The 17,193-nt window shown below is 35.3% G+C and overlaps 1 protein-coding gene and 1 pseudogene across 35 annotated transcripts in view; both read left to right on the top strand.

The window, feature by feature from the left end:
- LOC107136359 (ABI family member 3 binding protein) overlaps positions 1-17,193 on the top strand; it is a 227,666-nt gene that overhangs the window by 81,767 nt on the left and 128,706 nt on the right. For all 35 annotated transcript variants that reach the window (XM_048803407.1, XM_048803428.1, XM_048803417.1 and 32 more), the window contains exons 5-6: positions 11,234-11,415; positions 11,999-12,054. In XM_048803407.1, the coding sequence (XP_048659364.1) occupies positions 11,234-11,415; positions 11,999-12,054 (238 nt within the window). The remainder of the gene's footprint in view (positions 1-11,233; positions 11,416-11,998; positions 12,055-17,193) is intronic.
- On the top strand, positions 62-3,436 carry LOC125616902 (annotated as a pseudogene).

A 17,193-nucleotide genomic window follows, 5' to 3' on the forward strand; every position in this document is an offset into this window, starting at 1 on the left:
ACAGAATATTCTGTCTTGTTTTATTCACAGGAAGACAATATGAAGTTGAGTTTATTGGAAAGCCTAGACGCTGGCTTTTTGTAATTTGGTTTGCAATGGGGCCCCAGATCATGCGAGCAATTAAGTCCTCAGTAATGTGTTCATCCTAGAGAGGCATACTTGTGGTAGCCCATCTGGTCTGATTTTAGCTTCTCAGTGTTTCTCTAAAGTCTTGTAAGAGCCAGGGCAGGGATAAAATAACAAAAATTTCATGTAACATACTTGTCAAGAAGTGTATTTCATAAATCACTGTTGATATTTTGACTCACAAGACACAAAGGGCTTGTATTCTATAACATTTTTTACCAGTAGCAGTTAGTATTTTGGCTAGAGCAGCCTCCTTGCCTCTGTCTGCCATCTGCTGTTTTGGAAGGGGGAGTAGAGCCCTGAGAGCAGCTTTTAATGGAAAGAAGCAAGCTAATGGATGATTCTAGGAATTTCAGTGCTTTGTAATCAGAAACAAAGTAGGCTGAATATACAAATGCATTCCCTCCCTCCTTCCCTCCCTCCTTATTAAACTGAAAACCCCCTGCTGACTCCAAGGGTGCAGAAGCTTGTGCAAGGTCCCCTCACTTAGAAGGGCCAAAGTTTGTTTTAATACCCTATTGTCACTATCTTAAAATCTTTAATAATACTTTTATACAAGGGGTCCACATTTTCATTTTACATTGAGACTTAGCATGACTCTGTCTACACTTTCCAGCTGCAGAATATATGGTAGCTTAAAAGGTGAGTAAACTGGAATTAAAGGAAAAGAAGACACTAAAGGAACTAAATTAAAGAAGGAGCGAGCTCAGCTTTTAGTCAAGCAAGCCCCACTTCTTTAGTCAGGAAGTCACAATGTGAGTTGGAGGAAAATGAGCAAGAAGTCTTAAAGAATCAGAACTCTGTGGAAGTTTTGGGAAGAAATGTTCAAGAATCCTTGAAAAAAATGACTCTGCTATAGGAGTCAATCCTTGAAAAATGACTCTCTTTTTTTTTTCAGAAGAGAAAATACTCTGAAAAGATGGCTAAGTTAGCTTCAGAACTAGCAAAACAACAAGAAAAAGTATTTCATTCAGGTGAAGAATGATCCTGAAATGAGGATAAACATTCCTTAAAGTAGCAAGGGGTATTCTGCTTTAGACAAAGTCCTGCCAAAGAACAATGATAAAAGTGAATGTCTGTGAACACTACTCCATAGTCTAAGAAAAAGATTAATAGTACCAAGTTTGCATTCTGACAGTGAAAGTGAATATTCTACTTCCAACTCAGGATAATGAAGAGGTTGCTTGAAATATGTAGAGACCACTAACGCAGTCATTTTCATCCAAAAGATTCAACCTCAGAATACAGTATGTTCAGCTCCTCTTTACAAAAAAACACCTTCTAAGAAAATGAAAAAAGATAAAAAAGTAACAGTAGAGAATATTTTGAAGCTCACAGTAGTTCCAAGTTTTAACCTCTGATAGATAATTCCAGAAACGTCAGTGCTTTGTAAAGTAGGCTGAATATACAAATGCATTCCCTCCCTTCCTCTGATAGAACACTATAGAAGGTAAAGAGAGCAAAATTAGACCAGCAAACTCTGCATAATTTATTCAGCAAAGTTTCTTCTTCCTTTTCTGCTGAACTTAAACAAATCAATAATATAAGAAATTATTTCATAAATAGATGCTGTAGTTATACCTTGGGTTCCACATTGTGCTTTATGGTTTGGGTTCTAAGACTTACGAGAAAGCTTTCAAACCACTATGCTGCAAGATTCCATTCATGTTGCCACCAGTGGCTTCTTTTCTGGAATCAGTAAATATTGATTTCTCTAACAGAAGAAGTCCTCGATATTATGGGTACTTTCCAAAGTATACTGGACCAATTAGACTGGATAGTAAACAAATTTAAAGAAGATTCTTCTTTGAAACTCTTCCTTTTTTTGTCCACAATTTGGATAGCTAGTTATTGAGAGGAGACAAGAGTCAGCTAATAATTGAATAGTTATCATCTTTATGTAACATATACCTTATTGCATCTATTGTTCACCTCAATGTACCTCTTATGTGGGATCATGCAAAGCAAAGTCTTTATAACTGGCTCTGGTATGAAACTACTACATATAGTTTTTTTTTTTTTTTTTTTGAGAGAAGGGAAAAAGATTTATTGCTTTGCTAGCAAAGGAGAAACGCATGGGATTCCTATCCCAAAGGCTGTGATACTACCCACCAGCAGGAATATGGGTCTTTTAAAGAGGTGATTCAAAGGCTACATTCCACCTGTTCTCTGTTGGAGTTGTAATTTGCTTTTTAATTTGGGAGATAATCATTTCTGAGCTCTTCTGGTACCATCCCCAAGGTCTGGATTACTTCGTTCCTATGGTGAGTGTGTACTCTGAGAAAGGTAATCCTGTTTCCCCCAAGATTAGGGAATGAGAGAGATTAAGGAGGAGTAGGGAAAGAGGAAGAGAAAGTAACATGTTCATTTTAAAAATAAGTTGCAGTGGCAGAGCAGCAAGGGCTATATTCAAAGCATAAAATGGTCCAATGTTACATTTCCCCACTCTCAGTTTCAATTTCTACATTTCATTTCTATGGAAAACTGAGCAATGACATCTCCAAGCTTCTTCCTGTGGAAAGAGAGCAAAGTTGGGGGAAGTAACACAAAGTCCTTATTTGCTATTGGGAGGTGGAGGGGAGGCATGGACAGTTAAGGTTATTCATCATCAGAGCAGTCCAGAGGTCCATAGTGAAAGATAGCAGATGACTGGATAGGGCATACATAGGGCAGGGATAATGCTAACACAATAATAAATAGGACAAAGTATTACTTTTTTGTGAACAATTAGCATAAATCAATTGATACTTCAGCCAGTCTCTGAAAACCATCAAGACTAACTCATAATCATATCGGTGAAAAATAGATTGAGTTTATCAATGTAGGAAATTAAGAAGATTTGTAGGTCTATGAGATCATACTCAAATTAACTCAGGACAAACTTGTGACTCTAGAGTCCTTTGTGATCATTATTATTAGGCACTCCCACACAAGAACAATTTCTTTATAGTCTCCAGCTCTATTTACTTTTGGTAGGACTGACAGAAGTGCACATTTTAAGTTACATTAAAAAAAAAACACATTGTTTTTTCCTTTTAAATGTCCATGTAGGACTGTTCTTAGGCTATACTCACCTGCCAGGTATTTAAGACCAAGTCGGTCAAAACTGACTTTGTTTCTGTCTCCTGTTAAGAATTAGCTGAGATTCTTCAGAGATCACTCTTGGGGACATATGTGAAGACTCTTGGCTCTTCACTCATCTTGCTAAGGATTACTTTAGCTATTCTGGGTCTCTTATTTTTCCAGATGAATTTCATGATTGCTTTTTCTATTTCTATGAGGAATGCCATTGTGATTTTGATTGGAATTGCATTACATCTGTATAGTGCTTTTGGTAGTATGGTAATATTCATAATATTAATTCTGCTGTCCAAGAGCAAGGTAGATCTTTCCATCTTCCAAGGTCGTCTTCGATTTTTTTCTTTAAGGTTCTGTAGTTTTCATTATAGAGGTCTTTCACTTCTTTCATTAAGTTGATTCCCAAGTTTTTTTGTTTGTTTGTTTGTTTGTTTGTTTTTGAAGCTATTGTAAATGAGATAGTTTTCCTTTCAGAGGATTTGTCACTGATATACAGAAATTCCTTTATTTTATGGGTGTGGATTTTATATCCTGCTATTTTGCTGAATTCATATAGTAGTTCTATAAGTTTTCTAGTGGAACTTTTTGGGTCTTCTAAGTATAGAATCATATCGTCAGCAAATAGTGCTAATTTGAGTTTTTCTTTACCTGTCCATATCCCTTTAATTTCTTTTGTCTGTCTAATTGCTCTGGCTTGTATTTCAAGAACTATGTTAAATTGAAGTGGTGAAAGAGAGCATCCCTGTCTTGTTCTAGTTTTTAGAGGGAATGCTTTCAATTTTCTCCATTTAGAATGATGTTGACCTGGGACTTAGCCTTTACAATGTTGAGATATGTTCCTGTTATCCCTAGTTTTTCTAGTGCTTTGAACAAGAAAGGGCACTGTATTTTGTTAAATGCTTTTTCTGTGTCTATTGAGATGATTGTATGATTCTTTAAGTCTATTGATGTGATAAATCACATTTATTGGTTTTCATATGTTAAACCAACCTTGCATCCCTGGGATGAATCCCACTTGATTGTGGTACACTATCTCTTTGATATGTTTTTGTCTTTGATTTTCCAGACTCATTATTGAGAATTTTTGCATCTATGTTCATTAGAGATAGTGGTCTGAAGTTTTCTTTCTTTGATGTGTCTTTGCTTGGTTTTAGAATCAGGGTGATATTGGCCTCATAGAATGAGTTAGGAAGTGCTGCCTATTTTTCTGTTTTCTGAAATAAATTGAAGAGTAGTGGTATTAGTCTTCTTTAAAGGTCTTGTAGAACTCAGCTGTGTATCCATCTGGTCCTGGTCTTTTTTTTGATTGGTAGAGTTCTCATGGTGTCTTCTATTTCATTGCTTGATATTTGTCTGTTTAAATTGTGTATGTCATCCTGATTAAATGTGGGCAAATCATATGATTTAAGAAATCTATTGATATCTTTGATATTTTCTATTTTATTGGAGTACAAGTTTTCAAAATAATTTCTAATTATCTTTTGTATTTCTGTTGTGATATTACCTTTTTCATCATGTATGTTAGCAATTTGAGTTTTCTCTCTCCTTCTCTTTGTTAGTGTAGATATGGATCTGTCAATTTTATTTATTTTTTTCAAAGAATCAACTTTTTGTTCTGTCAATTTTTTAATTGTTTCTTTTGTTTCGATTTATCTCTAATTTTAATTATTTCCTGTCTTCTGTTTTGGGTGTTGATTTGTTCTTCTTTTTATAGGGCTTTGAGATTTAATGTTAGGTCATTTATTTGTTGACCTTTTCTTCTTTTAAGAACTGAACTCCATGTGATAAACTTTCCTCTTAGTACTGCCTTCATAGTGTCCCAGAGATTTCGATATGTTGTGTCTAAGTTCTCATTTACCTCTAGGAATTTTTCAATCTCCTCCTTGGGTCTTTTGCAACCCATTGTTCATTCAGTAGTATATTATTTAGTCTCCAGAGGTTGGAGTAGCTTTTATTTTTTATTTTGTCATTGATTTCTAATTTTATTCCATTATCTAATAAAATGCAGGGTAGTATCTCTGCTTTTTTGTATTTTCTAAGAGTTACTTTGTGGCATGTAATATGGTTTATTTTAGAGAAGGATCTATATGCTGCTGAGAAGAAAGTCTATTTGCTTATCGAAGGATGAAATATTCTATATATGTCAATTAAGTCTAAGTTATTGATTGTATTATTGAGTTCTATAGTTACTTTGTTCAGCTCTTGTTTGGAAGATCTGTCTAGTGGTGAGAGAGCTGTGTTAAAGTCGCCCATGATTATTGTGTTGTTGTCAATTGACTCTTGAACTTGAAAAGAATTTGTTTGATGAACGTAGATGCTCCATTGTTTGGGACATATTTGTTATGACTTGTTGGTGTATGATTCCCTTGAGCAGTATGAAATGTCCTTCTTTATCCTTTTTTATTAACTTTAGCTATTCAGATATACCAGTCCTCAAAAATCCTAATTAATGCAAAGTACTTGGTTTCACATATGTTGGTGATGTGAGAGCAGGAGAATAGAAGGGGAGGAAAAAAAAAAATCTCAAAGTAAGACACCAGGACTGTTAATTGTTTTGGTTGGAGATCATATCTTTTCTGCTTCCTTTCTCAACCAATAGGTGGGGTTGTCTGTTGTTATCTGGTATCTCTGCCTTCAGTATGGTGAAGGTAACCAGGGTGGGAAGGCTAGTCCTGGTGCAGGGCACCTGGAAGTGAGGCATGGCATCTGCCAGTCCCTAAAAGGAGACTGCACCTCAAGGGTCTCTTTTTGTGTCCTATCTCCTATGTTGCCTGAAAATTTCCCAGTTCCTGGTCTCTCTGTTAGTCTCCAAACTGTTGCACCCTCCCCCTCTCCCTTACTAGTTCCCATTTAAGGGACCTCTCTCACAGGCTTCCTGTGGGTGGCGCCCTGATCGCACTGCGCACCTGTCCCACTGAGACCTATTTTGTGTTGGGCAGTAACTGTGCCTTGCTGGGGAAAGGGGGGAGTTGGAAACCCTGTGCTTGACCAGCTGAAGTTCCAATCTGGGAGCTGCCCCCACCAAAGATAGAGAGGAAGGTGACCCAAGATGGAAGAGAGCCACTTCCAGAGCCAGGGGGTCAGGTCGGGTGGGGTGAGCCAGGCAATGGCATTGTAAGATGTATTCAGAGATGAGCTCTGTGGCGTGCAGTGTTGCAGCGGTTTTTAGAACCTGTGAGATGTCCTCAGGTGCAAGCAGACTACCACGTGTAGGGGACTATGGCAGTAGCTGCTGAGTCACCAGATGGAGGCAACCAAGGGATTCCCATGTTGGTAGATGGGAGTCCACAGGGTAGTGGTGGCTGGAGTTCCTGTAGGTGAGTAGCAGTTGAGTGTCCTGCATGGGAACGGAGTGGTATCTGGGAATTCTGCTCTGGTGCTGACGCGGTGATCCTGCTAAAGCCCTCGGGAACCCTGAGTGGGCTAGAAGTCGGGAGTTTGGAGTCCTGCTCTAACACTGAAGCCGGGGGCCCTGTGTGGAGGCACAGTGCTGGTGATTTCTAGATGAGAGCAGCAGTGTAGGGGTCCTCTATCACTCTCAGAGAAGCAGTATTCCCACTAGTTGAGACCTGGGTCACAGAGCAACACAGAATGCTGCCTCCTTCTGGCCCACCATCTTGGCTCTCCGTATGTAGGTTCTAGAGTCCCACTTAATCCCGACACCTGCACCAGTGGTGCCATGGATGTCCCCAGAAAGAGGAACCAGATGTGTAAAATCAAGGGTCTTGGTGTGCACACTGGGGGACTTACCAGATGGCCAAGGGTGTTGCAACTTTACTGAGTTCAGTTTCCTTTTTCTCAAAATGGATCATGATGGAGCAACCTGTACCATTCAGGAAGAGAAGGCAGGAGTTCCCTGAAGCAAAAGGAGATTTGACAGCTGCTAGGATAGTCTCTCAGTCACTTCCTTTACTCACAGGATTAGTTCCTTAGTTCAACCCAGGCAAACTCACCCATCTCCTAACTCTCTGGCAGTTTGCTCTCAGCAAGTTCACCAGCCACCTTGCATCCTCAGCATGGAAGTAGGGTTTCTTAGAGAGCCAGGCCTGCCCAAGAAAGCTGGAGCTGGGACTGTTCTCAAGTCGCATCTGGATTGCCAATTTGTTGCCAAAACTCTGTCCTTGTTCCCAATGCCAGTCCAATAACAAGGACATGATTTTGAGATAAAGCAAAAAGGTTTATTGCTTTGCTAGCAAAGGAGAAACACAAGGACTCCTGTCCCAGAAGTTGTGATTTTTACATATAGTTTTTATACTAAAGAAACCTCCTATAAGAATTTTCTTTTGGTTAAACAATCTGGATCTCTACCACTTGGTTCCCTGACTCAAGTTTTACAAAGCCATATCCCTAATCCAAGCAGGATTTACTTTTTGGCTACTAATAAAGTATCAGCTGGATAACCAGGATTACTCTTCATACATTGGACTTTCTTTTCAAGGTTTTTACCAGCACTGTCAGGAGGCATTCTTTGTCAATAGTGTGTGACATTCCTGGCCAACTTAATGGAATTCGGGGACCACAAACTTACAAAAACAAAGAAGAGAACTGACAGAGTGGAATATTTATTAATTCCTGTTGACAGTGGAACATTGACTGATTTCTTGGAAAATGAAGACAAGGCTTGAAGCTGTCCTTTGCTCTGATCCTTCCTTGCAAGGGCAGTTGTGCCTAGCCTCCACTCTTCTAGTCAAAAGTGTTGCGTTTACATACAACATTAGATTATTTTTCCAGCGTATAAGATTTAACATTGGGAGGGGGGATGTCACCTTTTGATGAGTCAGGCTGTTATATCATCTCTAGTACTATGCAGTGGTCCTTGAGTTGGAGGGAATGTGCTGTTCACTCATTACCTCTCCAGAGACTTTTTGCTGAAATGATCAGTGTGCTCAGGGACTATTTGGAACTTGATGCTTTTGAATTCTTTTCTACTAGAGATATTGTTCCTAATTTTTGAGGGTCTTTTAATATTCAGCTGATTGTTTGCAAATGTGCTTGTTCAGGGACACAGAAGTTCAAAGATGGGCATTATGTAAGTGTGTTCTGTATTTCAGAACAGGTGACTAGAGAAAGCAGATCATTTCTTGCTGTTTCTGAAATAATTTAAGAAAAGGTCTGATGGAGAAGAAGTAGGTGATCTACCTTTCTCTTTTTGGATTTAGGCTACATATTTAGGGGGTGACTGGGTAATACCACTGGGATAAGGGGATAAATGTAACAAGTATATAGAGTGTATACCCAACCTAGAAACCACATCAACTATAGCTCACATTTGGAATAGTCATTATCTGTGCCATGACCTTGACCTTCATGATGTAAGTGAGAAGCCAGGCTAGAGAAATTAAATCTTGACTTATAGTTTAATAAATTTTTTCAGAACACAAAATAAAAACACTACATTATTTTTGTATAAAGACATTTTCATGAATAACATGCAGGTGAATAGTATATTAGTGGTTGGTGAAAATCTTGGTTTCTCTGTCAAGTAGACATAAAACTCACTGTAAGGCATTTCCATTTTTTTTCTCTTGAAGTGACAATTTCAAGCCTCCTATACATTTGCATAAACCTTTTTTCATAGGAAAGAAATAAAGGCTAAGCTTAGCCATCATTGTCTTATTGTCTTCACATACCCCTGGAAATATTTCACACTTGGAAATAAAATTCTTCACTTAAATATCATTGTAATAACATCTGTACTGCAGAAGCTTTTCTCATTTCTTACCCTGTAAACCAGTTTCATGAAAATATTTCCAGAAATAATTGCAAATTTTTTCATTTGTTTGTGGTATATAATTAATTTCATGTTGAATCCACTTGTTAAGGGTTTAGTCTTTAATGTAACTACTAACCAAAAATATGTGAACAAATTTATACCTGAATATGAATTTTAAAAATTTGATAGTACCAAAGGATATTCAATGAATGTGAATTTCCTTCCCATTTCCTGATCCCTAGTCTTTAGGCATCCGCTGGCAGTAGTTTCCTAAGCATTCTTCCAGATCTAGTCTGTGCATGTTGGAGACTGTCTTTCTTTCCTTTTAAAAACATAATGGTAACATGATACTTGCTAGTTTGTACCTAGCTTTTTTTTTTTTTTTTGCTTAATATATCTAGTTTTGACAACTGTTGACAGTATAAACGCTTTGTAAAACCTTTAATGATCTGATGTGTAAATTTTTGCATTTGCCTTTAAATATCTACTGATTTATTTTTATAATTTTTGAGTCTATACTATTTGTAAGCAGTATGTGTTAATAAATTTTATTATTAATAAAAAGGCAACTTGGATAGATTAAAAAAAAAACAAGAACTACTTGGAGAAATTGAAGAACATCAAAATAAATTTAGTCCTTCAAGGGTGCACAATAAGTATTGCCGCAGTCCGGCTACAGCAGAATAATCAGGGGGGTGACGAATAACTTGTGTACGTTGATACAGCAGGAGTGGGAGCCGTTTATTGCAGGACAGGAGCAGTATTTATACATTCCACACAGCTTATCTAATTAGCATAAACTAGATACATCAGTCAACCAATAAGGAATCTCCACACTTAATGGCTCGCTTTTGTTACTTTTCAAACCACTCCCTCTGGCATTTTGCCAGGCACCATCCAGACTTGTTTATGAACTCTAACATTCCCCTGGCAAAATGCCAGGTGTTATTTTGACTTGTTTACAGACTCTAACAAAGTATTTTTAGCATGAGTAAATGAGTGACTTTCTAAAGCTTGATATAAGCTTAATTTTCATTTATCTAATTTTGATGGGGTGGAAAGTGAAAATTTATATTAATTTTTTGAGAAAAAATTAAAGATGAAAGAAAGAACCAAATGCCTGTTTCCATCATCACAAATAGTAGCTGTTATTTTATTTCATTTATTTAAAATGTTTACCTTAAAAAGCAGATAAAGTTTAACTAATGCCATTTTTATCTCCCTCTGCTCTTTGGGAGACAAAGCACAATCATAAATGTTGGAATCTTCCAGTATTTTTTCTCAATTTATAATACTAGGAACAATTATAGTAACATTTCATGTGATGGTTTAACATTTCTGTGGATGGCATGAAACTATATGCTTTATTCTACAATTTGCTGTCTTCATTCTCTATATTATTTGCTGTGCTATTTCCTTCATTCCCATTACTGTGTGCAGTAGTCATGAAACGCCCTTTCCTGCTCTGCCTCACTTAGGCTGTGTAAAGTAGAGCCAGAGCAGCTTTTCTTTATGTTGTGGTTCTGCCATTGCCCGTGGCACTGGGCAAGTTAAGTGATTGTTCTGAAACTCAGTCTTCACACTTACGATAGAGGATTAATCATTTCTACCACTTAAGATTTGTTTGTGACAAATAAATGAAGAAGCATATGTAAAACAGGATGTAGCAATGATGCAAAAAAAATGGTGGTGGAGATTACGTATTTGACAGATCTAACTCAGAGTATAAAGAGACTCTAAGCAAAGGCCCCATAATAACAGTACTCTTGAGTTTGCATTATGTTTTCCAATTGTACCCTTAACTTGGCTGTTGGTCTTAATTCTCTTTTGTAACAATAAACTTATTTCACCCTTAAATTGTAGTCCAGGATACATCCTGGGCTCATCTTAAAAAATTGAATGTTATTACCTTTAAGATACTTTCCTTGGAATTAAAAGTCTTAAATTTATAAAATTATGAAACTATAATATTAAGTATTTATAAAATAATGCCTATATTCTTCTCTGTAATCAGAAAAGAGTGAATGATGTTTTCCAACTTCATTTTCTAAAGCTGCAAATAACAGAACTGATAATTATGGATTCTATCAGATCATAAATGGCTATTATATGGACCCCCAACTTGCAATTTGAAATTAAAAACATAAGCACATGTTGAGCTATTTTTTTCATATTCTCTGCAAATTTTTGAAAACCTGAACAGTCCAGTATTAAATATAGTTTTCTGAGTTGATTGAAGTCTGAGATACATTAAGAAACTTGAAATTATATTGTGACTTCCATGTGACTTTAAGGTATTATATTTTGGTTCAACAGATTTTACACAATTCGCTATAGAGAAAAGGATAAGGAGAAAAAATGGATTTTTCAACTCTGTCCAGCCACTGAAACAATTGTGGAAAATTTAAAGCCTAACACAGTTTATGAATTTGGAGTAAAAGACAATGTGGAAGGGGGAATTTGGAGTAAGATTTTTAATCACAAGACTATTATAGGAAGTAAGTATCTGGAATTGTTTGTTTCAGTAAGATTTTTGTAATTTTTTTCTTTTTTCCCTAATTATCTATTTTTAGTTATTGCATGATATGAAATGAGTTAATTTTCATGTTCTAGTATTTAAGAAAATGCAAAAAGAATACAATTTAAGTATTTACATTTCAAAATCTTTATTTAATAATATGATTTTTTTAAATAAGCAGTTTAAAAAATTGATGTCTCTACTGATGTCATAGGCCCTTGTAACATATTTTGCTGACCAGTGAATACAACTGAGCCAATAATAATAATAATGTTCTTGTTGTTGTTGTTGTTGTTGTTATTATTATTATTATTATTACAAATGTTTAGAATGGAAAGATAGACCAGCAGAAGTGGATATAAAAATATTTGGGGAGAACCCTCAGTTTTCTTCTAGTTATCCTTTCATTAAAACTTTATTGGAATCAATATTTAAAAGGCTAGGATGTAATATAATATGCCCAAGATAGAGCATGAGTTGTAGTCATCTTCATAATGATGGGCTGAAATTGATTTGGGAGCAAGAAGAATTAAAATAATGTCATTTCCCCCTTTTTTTGTCAGGTAAAAACAAAGTAAATGGGAAAATCCAGAGTACTTATGACCAAGTCCACACAGTGGTATGTACCAGTTCACTTTTAAGAATTTTTTTAAAATTATCTGCATTGTATTTTTATTTAAATAAGGAAAGAGTCCAATTAGGAGTTACTGAAACTGGATTAACTGATTAGCAATGGAGAAATGGTTTACGTGCTTAATGTTTTAGGAATTAGCTTCTTTTTCTGAGAACTATGATTCCAAATTATCTCTAATTTGTTTGAAGCTCTAAAATTCTGAAATTTTCATATAGTCATTCTGTTATTTGAATATTCTAGGTATTTTTAGGTAATGCTTCTTCTATCATGTGGATTGTTTTTTAATATAACACTTCAAAAGCCAATTGATTGGTCCATGCTCTAGGTACATTGCTAAAGTTGAGATCTTTCCTTTTTTACTTTCTATCACTTCCTACTTAAAGTAGCCAACCTTTTCAAAAAGAAAAAACAATCAGTTTGGTTTTAAAACATGCCCAGCTTCAGTTCAGTACTGTAAATATTTGTGTGGTTTGTGAGCCAGGCATTTTTCTCTCCTGCCTCCAGTCTAGATAGCCTTTTATGTCTCACTTGAGCAAATATTTTTTTCACAGTCTGCTCTGGGACACATCATATCAGTTATGCACTACTTAGTATAATGTAAGCCATTGATACAGCCACATGCATTTCAAATCACATGTCCAATTGTAAAGCAAGAACATTATGTTACTGACCAGGATGAGGAGTTACTATACAGGAAAATTTAGTGCTGGCTTTGTTTCTTATGTATTGTAAGTATCCAGCCTGTGAAATATCCTACAGTTGAATGAATGCAGAGGCTCTCATCATGGGTGAAAATTTGCTCTTCAATGTATAACATGATCTGTCTGGATGGTTATCTTTTTATGTCTAATTAAATAGTTCACAGAATACTCCATTGATCATGTAGCCCAGGGGTGATGGGGTGGGCGAATACATGCTTAGGAGGGCTCTTTTTCTTTTTTTCTTTTTGGTTTGTATTTGGTGCTGGGGATCAAACCCAGGGTTTCCCCTGTTAAAAACAAACAAACAAAACAAAACACAGGATCTACCATCCCTAACCCAGAAGGAGGATTCTTTTCAGTTACAGAAAATGGTCTTGGATAAAATAGGACTGAGAATTAATCCTGATAAGACAAGTTGTTTCTATGGTTTCAGTTGGCAGAAAAATGTGTTTACTATGAAATTCTTATCAAATAATAATTACAAGCATTACATTATTATGATTGCCAGGAAACTATTTTGATGTTGTATCAGTAAATTTTGTGTTCCTGTGACGAAAATATCTGACAAGAGCAACCTAAAAGAGGGAAAGTTTATTTTGAGCTCAAGATTTTAGAGGTTCAGTCCATGGTTGGCTGACTTCATGGCTTGGGGCCTAAGATGTGGCAGAAGAAAGCTACCAGCTCATGGCAGCCAAGAGACAGAAAAAAGAAGGGTTCATGAACATCTATAGTCCAGACCATGTCCTCAGTGGCCTACTTCTTCCACCATGCCCACCTGCCTACAGTTACCACCCAGGAGTTCATTCACATCATTAATTCATTAAATGGTTTAATCCATTGATGAGGTTACAACTCTATAATCTACTCATTTACCTCTGAACATTCTTACATTGTCTAACACATAGGTTGTTTTTGTTTGTTTGTTTGTTTGTTGTTGTTTGGTGAGGGATGAGGGCAGAAGGAACATTAAAAATCCAAACCATAACAGACGTATTTCAAATCTCAATACAAGAAAGGGATTGAAGCTAAATTCCCAGGCCTGGGTTTTTTCTTTTTCTATTTTTTTTTTTCTTTTTAGGTTTTGCTATTTTTTTTTCTTTTCTTTTTCTTACTTTCTTTTTTTAGGTTTTGCTATTTTCCTCACTGTCTAAAATTTAAAAGTTCAGAATGTAAAAACAGTGGAAATGCATTAGCAAATTTATCCATAACAAATCTTATAAAGACGAGTATAAGACCATTTGTGTTCTGTTAAAACTTTAATTTTTTTTTTTACTTTTTAAGATTTTTATTTTATTGGTACAAATTTATGGGGTTCAGTGTGATCATTTCATACATATGTACATTACATTATGATTAAACAGGAGAGTTAACATTTATAAGTCCTTAAAAATAAAAAAAAATTTTTGATTAGCATATAATAATTAAACAATATTATGAGGTACAATATGATATTTCAGTACAAGTATACAATATGTACTGGTCAAATTAGAGTCATTAATATGTGCATCATGTTATCATTACTTTGTATTTGGAGCTTTCGAACTCTTTTGTGTTTAATACGGTACTGTGAATTATGATCCTTCCACTATGCTGTAGAACCTTAGAGTACTCTGTATCCAAACTCCTACTGTATCCTCACCCTTCCCAACTTCCAGTAATTGTATTACACATTCAGATTGACTTTTTAAAGCATCTATATATCAGAGAGAGCATGTAGTATTTGTGTGTTGAACTTAATTCACTTAACCTAATATTCTCCGATTTCATCTATTTTGCTACAAATAATAGGTATCTTATTCATCATCTGTTTAATCAGTTTGTAGGCATTCAAGTTATTTCCGATTTTTTATTTAAATGATGTTATAGTGAACTCATCATAAAGCTTTGTTCACATTTCTAATTTTTTCCTTAAAACAAATACCTAGAATTATCTATTAATAATTTTACATTTTTAGCCTTCCTAATATATATAGTCAAATTTCTTTCCAGAAAGTCTGTACCACTTTACCGTCTTGCCAGGAATATACCAGAGTATATCTTCATACAATCCTCTCATTGCCAACATCATGTGTTTCCATCACCAAAGCTTTCACCAATGTGATAGTTTTAAATTACCATTTCTCTGATGGATGATAAATCTGTACTTTCTTCACTTGTTCATTAGACATTTGTGTTTTCCATTTAATGACCTTTATTGCACTTCTTTGTTTATTGGGCATTTTGTGATCTTTTTTATTGAATGATATAAAGAGTTTATAGATTAAAGAACATTGATCCTTTATGATATCATCTAGAACACATTTGTTATCAATTAATTTTGTTTATTGGAATTTTTGAAGAAGGCAAGTCTTAAAATTTGCTCAATTGAATTATTAGACTTTTCCATTGTCATATCTTCAGTTGCATTATATTTTAGAAAGCCTCTCCCTCTCCAGAGAGCAGATAAGTGTATTTCCATCCAATTTCTAGTTTTACAAATGGTTTTACTTTGCAATAATTAAACTCCAAACTATATGGATTCTATTTTACTATGGTGTGTGTGTGTGTGTGTGTGTGTGTGTATGTGTATGTCTCAGATCCAATCAGTATTGCATAGAAAAGATAAATCTTCTCTGCTGCATATGTGGATTAATGTAATAGAATTGCTCTTTAACCCTCTTCTAGAACAGTCCTCATTCTTTGTTGTGAATGGTTTCCTAGGAAGAAAAGCTTATCTCCAACCTTCTTGGCTGTCATGTTCCATCTTTCATGTGATTCAATGATGTCATTTTTTTTTCATTCCTTCTTTTCGGTTATCATATCCCAAGAAATTTTATTTATTTTGGCAGAATATTTCATTTAGTGTGAGTTACTCAGCAGAATTAGGAAAGCTGATTGGCATTTTACTATGGAGTAACTTAATTTTTTCTCCTCATCATAAAGAGCCATGATAGGAAGGGTTAGGGAGAAACTTCCTGCATCTCTGACACAGCCAAACATTTTATCACTTCAAGCTGTGAGGTGGAGCACCCGCAAGCAGCCAGCTCTGATGAGCTGTACTTTTAAACTCTTGGTTATTTCCAAAGGAAAACCCAAATTCATTGAAAAGATATATTTAGTCTTCTCTGTGAAGCTTTCTTTATGATTATTCTCAGAACAGCAGAAAAATAAACTGACATCTGTGCTCTTGGATGCTGTCAGACATGGTAAAGTTAAAAAGGAATTATGTGGGACAGCCTTCAGCCATCCTCTATGACCACACAGAATTGATTCTGAAAACCAGTTTGATACTTCAGAGGTATATTTCAGTCCAAATAAAGTCTGTGCCCAAATATTCACCCATGTCTTCTCTGAGACTGACTTTAGAAGGCAGTATTTCAAGAGATGTAAAATTAATTCCAGATGTTTTACTTTTTAAGGTTTCAAGCAAAAGATACATTAAAAAATGGGTTCATTCATTATACATTCTTACACCTAAATCTTATAAGCATCAAAAACTCCTTGATACCTTATTAAGGGGATTATTTGAAATGGGAAAAATTGTGTGAACTCTAGGCCATCCTTTTTAAAAAATAAATAATATTTAGGTTAAAATTTTTGAATTGAATTTAAGGCACCCCATCTTATCCATCTGCTTACGTTATATATTGTAATTCATGTATCTAGTTGTGTTTTGCTGGTGAGTCCCAGTAGAGCTGTGGCAGAGATATGTAGCAGGATCTCTTCTGATGGGTCACTGCCTTTGTCCTACCAGTTGTTAAATACTTTGAGTATCACTGCTGCCTATACCTCTGGAAAAATCAGAAAGAGTATATGCATAAACACAGCTGTATTCTTTGTAACAAACTGTATCACTTAAGATTGGTGTAATTAAGAAAGAAAAATACACTTACCGTGATATTTGAGCTATTTTTCCCTTCTTGAGAGTCTATTACCTTTTTTGAAAAAATATCTTTTTAGTTGTAGATGGACACAATACCTTTATTTTATTTATTTTTATGTGGTGCTGAGGATCAAACCCAGTGCCTCACACATGCTAGGCAAGCACTCTACTACTGAGCCACAACCCTGGCCCCATCTATTACATTTTTTAAAAAACTAATGTTTACTATTAGAGGTTTTCTTATTTCAAGAAATAATATTAGAAAAATGACTAAAATTTTAATACATTATCTCTTTTAAAAAATTTAGTTATCTAACTAGTTCATTAAAGAGAATCAATTTTTAAGTGAGTGGCACAACAGATTTTGAAATACAAATATAATTGATCAAAATCTCCTAGTGTTCTCCAAGATAGAACATTTATTTTCACTTTCTTTCTTCTATTCCAAATCCACCCATATTTTAAGAAGTCATATCTTTTATTGACAAAAATAAGTGTTACCAATGTTTAAAGTGTATCAACAGATGAGTCATGTCAATAAAAAGAATTGCCTTTTTAGTC

The sequence above is a fragment of the Marmota marmota genome, unplaced genomic scaffold, assembly GCF_001458135.2.
Source record: "Marmota marmota marmota unplaced genomic scaffold, marMar, whole genome shotgun sequence".
Classification (NCBI taxonomy): Eukaryota; Metazoa; Chordata; class Mammalia; order Rodentia; family Sciuridae; genus Marmota; species Marmota marmota.